Raw genomic sequence first — 14,355 nt, forward strand, 5'->3', positions numbered from 1 at the left:
GCAGCAAAGAGCCAAGGCTTAGCTATGTGTATTGCCCAAAGTGCCTTGAGGTGCTAACGTACCAAAGTTTTTCTCTTGTTAAAAATGAATGGGAAAAGCCTCACTATCTGCCGCTCGATTCCTGGAGGACAGGACACTACATAAATGTGAAATATTATTATACAGATTTGTGTACTACCTTACTAGGTAGCCTTAGGGAACCGGGTCTTCTCAACGCAGGAATGCACAACGGCTAAACTCCACCGGCTGGCATCCATGCCACTTTCTGCACAGGGCAGCCTTCACGTGGCGGTGTCATTCAAAGTGGCCATCTATCTGCATCTTGTTTGAGCACATCAAACCTCAGTCTCACGCACACAGATGCCCTTTCATGCAGAAACCCAATTACAGCTCTTTCCAGCATCAAAGAAGCAGATATACTTTTTATTCTCACGAGGGGTTATAAAACATTCTGTATTTTACAAACTGAAGCTGCTTTAGAAAAATACATCACGTAACTCTCAAAAAAAGCAATATGGCAGGCATTGCACAGCAACGCCTTGCCCAAAGGATAAGTTCCAGAGCAGGTGTAGATTTAGAAATACATTGTTCAGCCCATTCTACAGAAGTTTTTAGGCACCATGCAAGTTTTAGCACCGTGGTGGTATAATAGCACCATATTTAAAGACCAAAACAAAAATTGCTCAAGTCCCTTAGAGGTATATGTGTCGATTAAGCTGCTGTACAGGTAACAAGAACATGACAAACCTCACCCTGGACAGGATTTCCAATGATCTCCAGGTAAGGTAGGTTTGTTTTGATGCCTTTATTTTCCAAACTTCCCTTTGAGGCTTAATCTCCCCACATGGAACTCCAGAATTAACAAGGTGGCAATTTATGGAAAATAACTGGGTTCATAGGTGTTCTGTGAGCAAGATTATGATGACAACTCTTTAGCATCTTGGGGCACTTCCAGCATAGCACCAAAAGCATTTTTGGTGTGTTTTTTTTAAAGAGAGGTGGGAAAAGCAGAGGGAAGGAGGTCGGAAAGAGGGAAATAAACAGGGAAGGTGAAAAGCATATAATGCAGAACAGACAGTACAATAAGTGAACCCGACATTGCAAATCAGGACAAAGGGTTCAGGCGATCTTTGGATTTGGAGACGGTTCAAATCCACTGCATTATAGCTCCATGGCGGGAGTGGCAGTGTAGCTCTCTAGCAGGAGTGGGGAAGCTGTGGCCCTTCAGGCAGTTGTGGCTCATCTGCTGGGGCAGAGTTGCAGTGCTAGCATCCTGGTGCCTGCACAGCCCTGCCCTCTTTGCTGCCATGTCCCTCTCCCACTTGGTAAGCCACAGCGCCACCACTGCTGGGAAGCTAGCATTGCAGCTCCACCCCACTAGGTTTTGGCTTTTCGGCTTTGGACTACAACTCCCATCAGTCCTGACCTTTGGCCATGCTGGCTGGGGCAGGCGCCCAGCGGCCTCTGGGATGCTACAGCTTCCCTATCCCCTGTTGGATCACGTTCTTCGGTTTCACATTCTGATTTAGCAGTCCTAGTTCTCAGTCATGCAGGTTCAGGCATGGGTCGCTTTTCGAGGTCCTGTTGCGTTAGCATCCCCGGGTATCTTGCAAGTGGCGCAGCACTGATTCCTCACTGATAGCATGGAACATTTCCCAAGATCCCTCACTTTCTTGCAGAAATTCGCCGACAGTCTGTCCTTGCCGCAAGACAAACCTGTAGTGAAGAAACACACCCACACACATTCGTAAAAGGAAACAGCAGTAGCTTTTGGTGCCTACAGAGTTAGGATAACGCTGTAGGACATCAGAGAGAGGCAGAAGGAAAGAAATTGACAGCACAACCATATGTTTGCTTGCTTGGAAGTAAGCCTAATAGTGTTCACTGGGGCTTCATGTCCTAGGAAGTGTGCTTAGGGTTGCAGTCTAAGTGTGCTGTTAATTACTGAAAGCACGGGTGGTGAACTTGTGACACTCTATTATTATTATTTTTTATTGAATTTATATACCGCCCTATACACAGGGGTCTCAGGGCAGTTCACAGAATAAAATCAAGATATAAAACCACAAAGTACCTAATAAAAAGAAAAACAGCAACCCAATACCCCCCCCAAAAAAACACATTTTAAAAGGGCATAGGATGTAAATCGGAACAACCAAAGGCCTGGTTAAAGAGGAATGTTTTATCTGGCACCTAAAGGTGTATAATGAAGGCTCCAGGCGAACTTCCCTGGGGAGATCATTCCACAGATGGGGAGCCACTGCAGAGAAGGCCCGTTCTCATGTTGTCACCCTCCAAACCTCTCTAGAGGTTGTCAGACTCCCATCAGCTCTAGCTAGCATGGCAACAGTTAGGGATGAAGGGATCTGTCATCCAACGTTATTTGGAGAGTTGCAGGCTCCCCATCCCTGCCCTGACCAAAGTTTTAGTCACTGACTATAGTGATTGGGTGGGTCGGGGCTGTAGCTCAGTGGCTGTTGTTTAGTTGTTTAGTCGTGTCCGACTCTTCGCGACCCCATGGACCAGAGCTCAGTGGTAGAGCATCTGTTTTGCACAGTTTTGCACACAGAACATCCTAAGTTCAATCCTTGGCTCACCTGTTGCCCCTCTCTTTCCAGGCATAGGTTTGCACTTTAAAGCTCCATGTCCAAGTGCGCTCTCTCTCTCTCTCTCTCTCTCTCTCTCTCTCTCTCTCTGTGTGTGTGCCCCTGAGCTTTCCCTATGGCAACCTGCTCTTTACTGCTCAATCGGAAAGAACGTCAATTCATGTTCTCAGTGGATTGCTGTTTGCTCCAATTCAGCTTTAAAGAGTGGATTTTTATGGGGGAAGCTCTGGAGGGGATGGGGGAAGGATGCGTGGTGTTTTACCAATGTGCACATGTGTTCTACGGGGGGGGGGGGGGAACAGGACGAAGCACCCCACCCCCCACAGAATTGTGACACAATTATATGTACTATAGAACCAAACGTGCTTCTTTTTGTAGATTTTACTTTGGTAAGGCATTGCATAAGCAAAAAGAAACAAGATCCTTAGTCATCAGATGTAGAAAAATGAGGGAGATCAACATATGGACTTATGTATATCCCACATATCTAAAAATACAATAAGTATGGAGCATATATCAGCATTATCTGAGCATTCGTGCATACCATATGTCTATACAAAAATGAGCAATATTTTCCAGAAAGTCACTGTAGAGTTTTTCTTGACTTCTTCCCTTCTGCATGTTTGCCCTGATCCAGCTCTAGGAAGCTGCCTCTCACTGATCCTACCTCTACCTCTAGCCTTATCTAAACCAGGGTTTCTCAAACTTGGCTCTCCAGCTGTTTTTGGACTACAATTCCCACCATCCCTGACCACTGGTCCTGCTAACTAGGGATGATGGGAGCTGTAGTCCAACAATAGCAGGGGACCCCAGTTTGGGAAACCCTGGTCTAAACTGTCAGGCAGTGACTCCAGGGTTTCAGCCAGGAGTCTTTCTCAGCCCTACCGGAAGAAAACAGGGATTGAACCAAGGACCTTCTGCATAAAGATCATGTGTTCTGCTGCTCAGCTAAGGCACGCTTCTCCTGGAAGACTTGCATTCCTGTCTGACTAGTTGTATCAGATGGTGGATAGAAGATTCACAGTCATGTTATGCATGCATCCACTGAAAGCACTGGGCTGCAGACAGATAACATTTCCACCCAATCAAATGTGCCGATGAATACCTGATTCATGCCTGCAGTTTTTTTATCCAGAAAACCATGCATCTGAAGAATCCTGCTTTGGTTCATGAACTGTGATGATCATGCTTGCTAGTCTAATCATGTCTGCATTGTTCGAGCCCCTTAATAGCCAGGTTCAGGAGCATCTTTGACGTTACAGTAAAAAGTGATTTCTGTGTCCCCCACCCCCCGTTTTCAGTAAGAACACCATCATTCCACAGCTCTAATTATTATTCCTCATTAGTCTGTAGTATGACCCTAAGACCCGTGTCAGTGCCACAATAGAGCAATGGCAGGCATTTAAATTTCAAATCAGTTTTGGTCCGGAGACAAGGGGACAGCCCTTCTGCACCCTTCTGAACCTCTCTTGGGAACTGAAACTGATATACGGTCGACGTGCGCCTAGCTATTGTTCAGTGGTGTTGACCCAGGTCTTAAGATGCAGTCCTCGAGATATTTGTCAGCTAAACAGGGACTGAGCAATTGAAGCAGCAGCTGGTTGTGTGGAAGACGGCTCCTTTGTATTTGTTGCTGTTGAGAGACACTTACCTCTGTTACCAACGCATTCTCGCAGGTTGCATTTCCGAGAACCCGCAGGCTTGGATTTCTGCTCACAGAGGCTCTTGGCATGAGCGGTGTTGTCTTCCACGTTGACACACTTCACCACTCTTTGCTGAATGCCTCCTCCGCATGAAACAGTACACTGGAAGACATTTTGCATTACTGTGGTGGTTGTTAATTTACCATGAGGTCCCAGGGGAGGTTGCAAACAATAAATGTACCATTATTATTTTATTTGTTCAATTTATATTTATCAAAAGATCCCCGGGCAGTGTACATCTTTAAGAACACATCTTATGGAGAGGACTTCCAGTTTTTATATCAGGATCATATTTCCAAAAGATAAACTCCCTGCTTAGGAAATGCCTTTGGGGCTCAGCAACACCGAGAATATCCTTGCTGAGAATGCAGTTAAAAATTTTAAATGGCGGTTTCGGAATTCCAAACTTGGAACTATATCATTATGCTTATTTACTGTCATGTATTAAATACTGGAAACTCACTGTGGGTAATAATTTTCTGACGTGGGCACCTTAGAATATGCCTATACAGCAGCTTTGGTGGGCTGGTCAATACTAGGATCAAAATACTTGAAATCTCAGGTGACTCTAGAAACAACTAAGACAGTTAGGAAGATATGGAACATATTGTCTAATAAAAATAAACTTGACCCATACTCGCATGCCAAACTCACCTTGCAGGGAAATCCTATACTGTATTAAAAATTACTGAAAGGATGGTAATATGGAAAAACTGGATGGGAGCAAGTGTTTTGACTCTGGACCAATTGAAAGATGAGGAAGATGAGTTTTACAGATATACTGTTTTAAGACAAAAATATCATCTATCAGATGGGGCCAAGAGGCAGTTATACAACCTTAAAATATCAATGACTTCCCTTCTTCTCTTTCTGTGGTTCATTTAAATAGCATAAATTCCTGCAGCTTTTATATAATCTAAACCATTCAGTAATCCATTATTACTTCCATCAAAACTTATTTATACTGTTGAATTTATCTTAATGCTGCCAGTGTTTTCAAGTGTACACAATTTCCCACCATATATTCAATAAACATATTCCAATCTGCTTTAAATGAATGTTCTTCTTGTTCTCTTGTTCTACACATTAGATCCGCAAACTGCGCATATTCCATCAGTTTAAGTTGCCTACAAAATAGTACTGGCATGCAAAAGAAATTACTGGCCTGCTAAGAGGCCAGTTGTCTGCATTTCTGCATTGGATGTGGAGGAAGGAAGGCACCTTCTTCATTTGGGGAGGGGGGAGCAAGCTTGCAGGGGAGGGGTAAAACGATCCATCATGCCCCATTCACTGTCATGATCATTTCTTTCTCAGTGTTGGGGTATGAAGTTGTGCATGCTAAATTTCAAACAGTACAGGCCCTTTTTCATCTGGTCAGCCTTCCAAATCTGGCGGGCTCTTTTCATCTCTCCTGCCTCTTATATAAGCGTGGTGGTTTTAAAAGGTTGGTGGCAAGAACTTCCGGGGTGGCGCCATCGGTAATGGCGGACTCCCTCTGAATTGGAGGGACCAGCTCCGCATGAAACGGGTCTTTTCCGCTACGGCGAAGCGGGGACCCTTCTGGAAATCACAGGCGGATGAAGCCTGTGACTGTGGGACTCGGCGGGCACCCTTAGCGCCCCCCCAACCCGCAAAGGAACCCACTAACGGGCTCCGAAGCGACGAGGGGGAAGTGGCGCGGTGCTGTGAGTCAATTGCTTTTTCTGAGGAGCGAAGCCGTATAGCCGTTACCAGAGAGCGCTGCCTTTTTCCTGGGACAATTTGGCATCTAAAATAACCACCCGTGAGTACCGAAACACTGAATAATTGGACTTGAATTAAGAACTGGCGAAATAGAAAGGAATTTGGACTTAAAATTTACCCTAATTTGGTACTGAAACGGGAAGGTCTAAACAGGAAGTCAGCCTTCCATTTCCTTGTAGCCAGAACAAAGCAAAGACAACGTAAACTAGAGCTTTGAAAATCACTTTTAAAGGATTGGCTTTCATCATTTAAAATCGCTGAACCCCCCTTCGGCAGCAGGAGAAGAAGGGGGATCTTTTTTGGGCTGTTTAAACCTGCAGAAGTGAGTTTAAAGCAAAGTAATTTTCCACCGTCCTGATCCTGGAGCGGGGTGTCAGAATTGACGTTTGAAGCTCATTGACCAGAAACAAATGTCTCTGACAGACAGTTAAGACAAGAGAAACATAGTGATTCCATTGTTTCCTTTCGCATTTTAAAAGAACAAATATGGACAAAATATCACAAAAAAGAAACTTTGTTGCTATTGATATTAAAAGAAAGAACAACTAGAAGCTTTCCCCCTAGAGGGGGACTGTGAAATTGTAACTAATTCCTGGGAGCTTGCAGCTGTCTCAGATTACAACCGTGGGAAAGGATTTGTGACCTTGCAGGATAATGTCTTCAGAAGCACTGTTGGGTGCTTTCTGTAAAATAAATGCCCTATTGGATCAGTTAAGCCAGAAGACGGATTTAATGACTAATGCGGCCAGAACCCTTGAACAGGTAGTGGGAAATTATATGGAGCCCACCCAGGAACTAAAACAGGAGTGTGCCATGACAGAACAACTGAAAGAAGAGGATGTTGCTGAATCTTGGGCGCCAGAGACGGAGGGAGCAGCGGCCCAGCAGGAACATAAATTTTTGGAGTTGACAAATGAACTTGGAAAAAACCAGACTCGGAAAGATAAAGTTTGGTTAGGTTTGGAAATGGGGGGCTGGATAGACCTCCCTTTACAGGGAGATTTGGACTTTTCGAGTCTGGCAATGGGCCGTCTGATGTCTGGAGCTGTGGGGGCTCTCAATTTTGGAGGAAACCTGGAACATGTTTTTAAATACCATATGGAGTCCAGTCTGGTCTATGGAAAAGGGGCTGATTTGTTGAAAAGGGTCCAAAACATTACCAAGCTGGAGTTCCCGAGAATGAAAGGAAAATATGAAGAAGAGCTGCGGAAGGGACATGGAAGAGACTTGAGGGCCTTGGATATAAGGTTACCAGGTTAATGTGCTAGATTAATAGGTTAAAAAGGACTGACAAAGCCCGGGACCAGGAGGAAGGGACGCTAGATGAAGATTGGATTGTTTTTCTCTTTTTTTTATATATAATTAAGATTGTTCTATAAAATTAATGAATGTTAGAAAAATGTTGAAATGAAATTACTTGGCTCTTGTAAAAATGGCTAAAGAATTAGGTAAGAATGTTATGGTTAGGAGAAGTTGGTAAAAATAAGATTTAAGTTTTAAACTTTAAGGTTTCTATATGATAAGATGAAAATAGATTAAGGTAATGTAATGACAGAATATTGTGAATTAAGGAAAGGATTTGCTGCGATTATTATTAATCAGGATACAAGAAAAGGGAGGAGGAGGAGGTCAAAGAAAGAAGGTATTGAAAGTGGGGAATCTGAGAATGATGGTTTTATTTTTATTTTTATTTTTCTGTCTTGTTTTTTCTTTGTGTGTGTGAAATTTTTTTTAATTTTTTTTAAAAGACCTTTTTTCCAATAAATATCATTTTAAAAAATAAAATAAAAGGTTGGTGGCAATACCACTGGTGCTACGCAGGCCTGGGGCTCATGGGTTGTTGGGGGTGGAAGCTCTGGACCACTCGAGCTGTGGCTCAGGCAGTTATAGGTCAAAAATGAGCTGGCTGCCCCAAGAGGAACTGAAGAGCTATTCGGCAATAGCTGTGCACCTTCCGCTGAGACTAAATGCACATAATGTTGTGGCACGTCACAGTGGTGGCCCTTGTTGTTGTTTAGTCGTGTCTGACTCTTCGTGACCCCATGGACCAGAGCACGCCAGGCACTCCTGTCTTCCACTGCCTCCCGCAGTTTGGTCAAACTCATGCTGGTAGCTTCGAGAACACTATCCAACCATCTCGTCCTCTGTTGTCCCCTTCTCCTTGTGCCCTCCATCTTTCCCAACATCAGGTTCTTTTCCAGGGAGTCTTCTCTTCTCATGAGGTGGCCAAAGTATTGGAGCCTCAGCTTCAGGATCTGTCCTTCCAGTGAGCACTCATGGCTGATTTCCTTCAGAATGGATAGGTTTGATCTTCTTGCAGTCCATGGGACTCTCAAGAGTCTCCTCCAGCACCATAATTCAAAAGCATCAATTCTGCGGCGATCAGCCTTCTTTATAGTCCAGCTCTCCCTTCCATATATCACTACTGGGAAAACCATAGCTTTAACTATACAGACCTTTGTCGGCAAGGTGGTGGCCCTAATTAGCAGTTAATAACTCAGCCTAATAGCTTGCCGTAGAGGCAACCTACCTCCTTCCAGGGCTCCACCCGCCACTTGTAGCAGGGCTCTGCGTTACAGCTGACGTTCAGTTGCGGCTTGAGTCCTGCAAACTGGCAGTGAAATGGCCTCAGGGTTCTGTTGCTACGAACATCAAGGCAAAGGACACTGCGGGTCTTGAAACCACCTCCGCAGCTGGAGGAGCACTGAAGAAAAAAGGACAAGAAGGAGATGGTCTCTGCAGTGTCAGAGAGCCCTGGCAGGGATCTGCAGGCAACTGCACTACAGGCCTAGTGTGATGGAGGAAGTGCAGGGAAACTTAGGTCCAAACCCAGTAGCAATTGTTCTGCTTTCCTGGTTTCCCAATGTTGGGGTCACTGCTGCTTACCAACAGGGTGAGGTAGCAGGGAGGGCAGCGCAGTGCTGGCACAATGGTGGGCACATTTCAATAACAGGCAGTGTTAGGAAGCCAGGTAAGCAGTACAGCCCTTCCAAGAGAAATATTCAAAATCCCCAATTGGCATGAAGTTGCATGAAGTTCCCCAAGTGAACTTGGGCCGGTTACCATCTCACAGGCTGCTTCCGGACAGGCAGCTTCCAGCCATTGCTCTTCTACTGTAAGCTACAAGGGAATCTGCAATGGGTTTCCCACACCATCAGGAGTAAAGTAAAAGATAAACGACTATGGGGTTGTGGTGCTCATCTCGCTTTCAGGCCAAGGGAGCCGGCGTTTGTCTGCAGACAGCTTTCTGGGTTATGTGGCCAGCATGACTAAACCGCTTCTGGCACAATGGGACACCGTGATGGAAACCAGAGCGCACAGAAACGTTGTTTACGTTCCCGCCGCAGTGGTACCTATTTATCTATTTGCACTGGCGACAATAAACGTCCCTAAAATAAAACAATAAACATCCATAAAAACGGCAAAAGTACCGTATTTTTTCATCCATAAGACACCCCCATGTATAGGATGACCTCTATTTTTTGAGCCCAAAATTAAGAAATAAATATTTTAAACATGCCGTATATAAGACGACCCCCAATTTTAAACTTTAAAAAATTTGGGGGAAACATAGTCTTATACACAGAAAAATACGGTAGTTTCTTTCCCCAGTAGGTTTTATCTTAAACAACTGCAGATGCAATAGACTACGATTGCAGTAGTCATTGTATCACCACCCTGTTCATTGTTTTATTATTTCATATGAAAGGCAACTTCCTCTAAAAAAATGTTTTGGGCAATATCTCTCTTCCCGCTGGATTTTTATCCAGCCCCCACCTCTGTGAGACTGAAAAAGGAAAATATGATACGGGGCCCAAAACTTAGATCAAGGACCAAGGAAGGGAAACTTTTCAGTTCTTTCAACAACACTGATCCTGCCTCAGAAAGTAGACTACCAAAGTTTCCACACTTAATATTCCTGGCTTATCATAATCAGATAGTGCCTTTGACCAGCTTCCTGGAATAATAATAATAAGCAATGTTTTATGATGAGAAAAACAGCTGCAATTTGAATAATCAAGAAAATGGTATTTTTTATATAACTTTTTTTTTGCTCATAAGAAAGTGATTCCATTTAAAAATAATTGGTATGATGGGGGCTGCTGTTACAGAAAAGCATCTGTATCAAAATTAGATGCGTAATTGGATTCATGATCCTGACCTGCAATCTTTTTTGATTAAGCCTCCCTTTCCACTTTCTTCCTTAATGATATAAGCATCAGTCATGTTGGCCCTGAAAAGCTGGGATTAGTCTGGAATAAAGCAAGGCTGCAATATGGATTTGCACAAAATTACTTGCCGGTTTTTGTTAATGCTTTTAGCAAAGAGCACCATACAACCAGGAACTTTTCAGCAATTTTGGTTCTCTGAATTCGAGTCGGACAGTTTGCCACCTTGAAGCCCCTTCCAGTTCTAAAAGCCAGATTAGCTAACATCATAATAATTTTCAAAGACCCTGGAAACTGGAAAGACTCGTTTCCAAAGCACCATTACTTTGCTCCAGTCCTCTGCTTTCCACTGGGCACAAGGGCGCACGTAACACCTCCTTGCTGGATCAGGCTTTCTCATGTGCCGGCAATCGGATTCATTCTTGGTGCTGCATTCCACCACTCTCCAAAAAGCCCCTACACCACACGTGGTGGAGCACTGCAAAAACAAAACAGAAATAAAGGGCTTTTGAGACTTGATGTTTTTAATCGCATTGCTAAGATGCAAATCTAGCAAAATAAAAAAATTCCTTCTGTGTATCTGAAGAAGTGTGCATGCACACGAAAGCTCATACCAATAACAAACTTAGTTGGTCTCTAAGGTGCTACTGGAAGGATTTTTTTTATTTTGTTTTGACTAGAGCAGATCAGGGACATGGGTGGCGCTGTGGGTTAAACCACGGAGCCTAGGACTTGCCGATCAGAAGGTCGGCGGTTCGAATCCCCACGATGGGGTGAGCTCCCGTTGCTCGGTCCCTGCTCCTGCCAACCTAGCAGTTTGAAAGCACGTCAAAGTGCAAGTAGATAAATAAGTACCACTCCGGCAGGAAGGTAAACGGCGTTTCCATGCACTGCTCTGGTTCGCCAGAAGCAGCTTAGTCACGCTGGCCACAAGATCCGGAAGCTGTACACCGGCTCCCTTGGCCAATAAAGCGAGATGAGCACCGCAACCCCAGAGTCGGCCACGACTGGACCTAATGGTCAGCGGTCCCTTTACCTTTACCTTTAGAGCACAGCTACCTACCTGTAACTATGCAAATCTAGCACTTCATCTGCAGCCCAGGAAAGCAGAGAGTAAATGGGGAAAGAAGCTTATTTCACCACACCCCCCAGCTGCTTCTGGCATATACCACAAAACAAAATACATAACTAAAAGCTGGCAGCCAAAGAATTGGCTGGCTGGTGCAAACAGTCAATATGAGAAAAATTGCAGGCGAGCGATCATAGCTCCCATCAAGCATGGCCAATGGCTAAGTATCATGGGAGTTGTAGTTCAGCAACATCAGAAGGGGAAAGGGTTCCCCACACCTGAAGCAGAGCAACTCATTTATGCCTTGGGATTTAATTGCTACTGTATGAAACCATGGCCTCCTCACATTTCTATCAGTTCAATCACATCTTGAATGAATGATAAAATGGGCCTGCAGAAGCCCAAATGATAATGATGATGATGACAGTAATAGAAATAATAAAAATTTATTATTTATACCCCACCCATCTGGCTGGGTTTCCCCAGCCACTCTGGGTGGCTTCCAACAATATATTAAAAATACAATAAAACACCAAACATTAAAAACTTTCCTAAACAGGGCTGCCTTCAGATGTCTTCTAAAAGTCAGATCGTTGTTTATTTCCTTGACATCTGATGGGAGGGCGTTTCACAGGGCAGGTGCCACTACCAAGAAGGCCCTCTGCCTTTAAAGGCTGGTTTATAGACACTGTGCAAACATAATTGCTTTCCTTAGGAATGGAGCTGAAATAATGATAAAGGCGGCAGCGAAGTGACTATAGTCAACAGAATGAAATCTCAAGACTCACCTCACTCCAGTTCCCCACCAACCAGGAGGCATCATTGGGTGAGTTCCTGGACTCCATTGGATGTTCTGGCTCAGAGTCATTCAACAAAATTCTCTTGGAAGCTTCATCCCAGGTCTTTGGCATGTCAGTATCCTGCAGAAATGGACCTTCTGTGGCATAATTAGATGCCTCATCCACAGAGGATGTTGGTTTCGTTCTATTTGCAGACTTGTCTCTTGAAGTATCATTTAACACCACTGGTTGTACTGTGACAGGATCTGCTGTGGTATTTGCAGGTGTATTTATTTGAACAGCAAGGCCTCCGAGACCTATCGTTGTCATGGAATTTCCTACCTCTGCTACCGGAGTAACAGAAATGTGTCTAAAACTGTCTGCATGATAATCTGTCAGCAAGTTGCTTGATGTATTACCATCAGTGATGGTAGTAGGAGAACTTTTCATTGGCCATTTGCTCTGGGATTTATTTTTTGTTTCTCCATCTGTACCGTTAGACACTGTACTAGATTCTTCCGTTAAATACCTTGGGGTTACAGCCGACGACTTGGGATTAGTGGTAAAGGAGTCACTGTTTATAATGCCAATGTCTGAATAATTGTATGGTATTGTGGGGGATATGTTCCCCACATTTGTAGAATTCAAAACACCTGAATTATTTGTAACAGGCCCGAAAGTTCTATTTTGCAGTAAGCTGCCATCACTAAATACATAGGAATAATTTTTAGGAATGTCTGACCCACTGGAATTACTTTGTAATATTTTTACATCCAAATTTTCTTTTTGGGAAGAGTTTGCAATGCTTAAGGATGTAGGCATCAAAGTAACATTTCTGGGCTCAAGTCCTTTTGTTGTGGTAAGGATTCTTGGGCTTGGTTTGGTAGTTGGCCAGTTGACCCCAGGGCCTTTTCTGGGATCTGTTCCAGTTCTCCTGATTATCTTTCCACCATGCAGTTTGAAATTAGGTATCAGCAATCTTCTGGAGTATAGACACTGCTGGAGGCCACACAGAGCTTTAGAATGGGGCCTCTTTGAAACATCACATGGTTCTCCATTGTTCTTGGTACAGGTGACGCTACGTGTCCGTATACCTCCACCACAGGTCACCGTACACTGCAAAATAAATAACATTTCTTCAGATATCTCACCCAATTCTCACCTTGTACACTTGCATACATGCATACTTGCACAGACCCAGCCGGTCCTGACACCCGTAAGCAGAGTTCAGTGGCTTTATTTGGTCTTGTGTCTACAACCCTTTGAGAAAGTGCCACCATTTTGGACCAGAGAAAGACTATGCTTGACCTTTAGAGAGAGTAACAATCGAAGAGACTTTTTGTGTGGCAAGAAGAATGAAGGAACTTAAGATGCCTGGGATTGAAGAATAATCTTTATTTACATAACTGGTAGATGAAGAACTGGAAGTCCTCCTTATTTCTATCTTCTATCTTTATTCTTATTTTTATTTGATTTGATTTCTAGCTCCCTCCCCCTTTCTGTTAACTCTACCTATACTCACATTTTGTTCTGTTTTTTTGATGTCCTCTACTCAGTTAATGAGGTTCCACACAGAAGGTGATGGACAGATGATGAAGGACCCTTCGTGAGATGCAGGGAAAGGAAGATCTCCCAGGGTAGGAGGCTGGGAGAAGAAAGGGAAAGCTGCCCAGTGAGAGCTGGGAAGGTCCACCACGTTTTGTGGGGGGCAAGGGTTAAGATTGTTGTGGTTCTGGACAGTCAAGAGTTAACACTCCAGGAAGCTTTCTGATTCACTGGGTGCATTGCCCACATGACCCGGCCATTTTCCTTTGATCTGTGCTCTGTGGGGGCTGAGCTCTCTCTGGAGAGCAGTCTGTCTGAGAATGTGAGCAAGGTAGTTTCGTTTTTTGTTAGAGGCAGAAAGCTGCAAGCATGCAGCTAGATTCTGTAGGCTTTCTTTTCTGTTTGTTATGCTTCTAAATAAAGAGTGATAGAATAGAAGCACTGGTGTCGAACTGAGTTACTGAAGACACCACAAAGACACAGACAAGCCATTTTACGCTGCGTGTGAACTCTGCTATTATCCAGCAACTGAGAAGAGTGGCAGCGTGTGGAAGTGTGTGGGCACCATTGGAGTTTGTCGGAGTGGCAATAAATCAAATTTATTGCAGGGCTGTTGCAGCAGACTCAGTGGGTCAAAGGATTTACGACCCACAAACTTTAACAAAGATGCACCTCGGATAGAGGACTTTGTTACTTTTTATTCTTCCACTTTTTCTGTGTTGTCTTTCTTGTGTGTTTGTT

At 44.0% G+C, this 14,355-nt stretch overlaps 1 protein-coding gene across 1 annotated transcript in view; it reads right to left on the reverse strand.

The window, feature by feature from the left end:
- Positions 1 to 393: 393 nt before the first annotated feature.
- Positions 394 to 14,355, reverse strand: part of ADAMTS12 (ADAM metallopeptidase with thrombospondin type 1 motif 12) — a 114,786-nt gene continuing 100,824 nt past the window's right edge. Inside the window, exons 19-23 of the mRNA XM_083575504.1 lie at positions 12,079 to 13,185; positions 10,547 to 10,699; positions 8,583 to 8,756; positions 4,258 to 4,411; positions 394 to 1,716 (exon numbers count right to left, since the gene is read on the reverse strand). Coding sequence (XP_083431630.1) covers positions 1,556 to 1,716; positions 4,258 to 4,411; positions 8,583 to 8,756; positions 10,547 to 10,699; positions 12,079 to 13,185 — 1,749 coding nt within the window. The 3' untranslated portion in view covers positions 394 to 1,555. The remainder of the gene's footprint in view (positions 1,717 to 4,257; positions 4,412 to 8,582; positions 8,757 to 10,546; positions 10,700 to 12,078; positions 13,186 to 14,355) is intronic.

The sequence above is a fragment of the Podarcis filfolensis genome (assembly GCF_964270895.1).
Source record: "Podarcis filfolensis genome assembly, chromosome: 11".
Lineage (NCBI taxonomy): Eukaryota > Metazoa > Chordata > Lepidosauria > Squamata > Lacertidae > Podarcis > Podarcis filfolensis.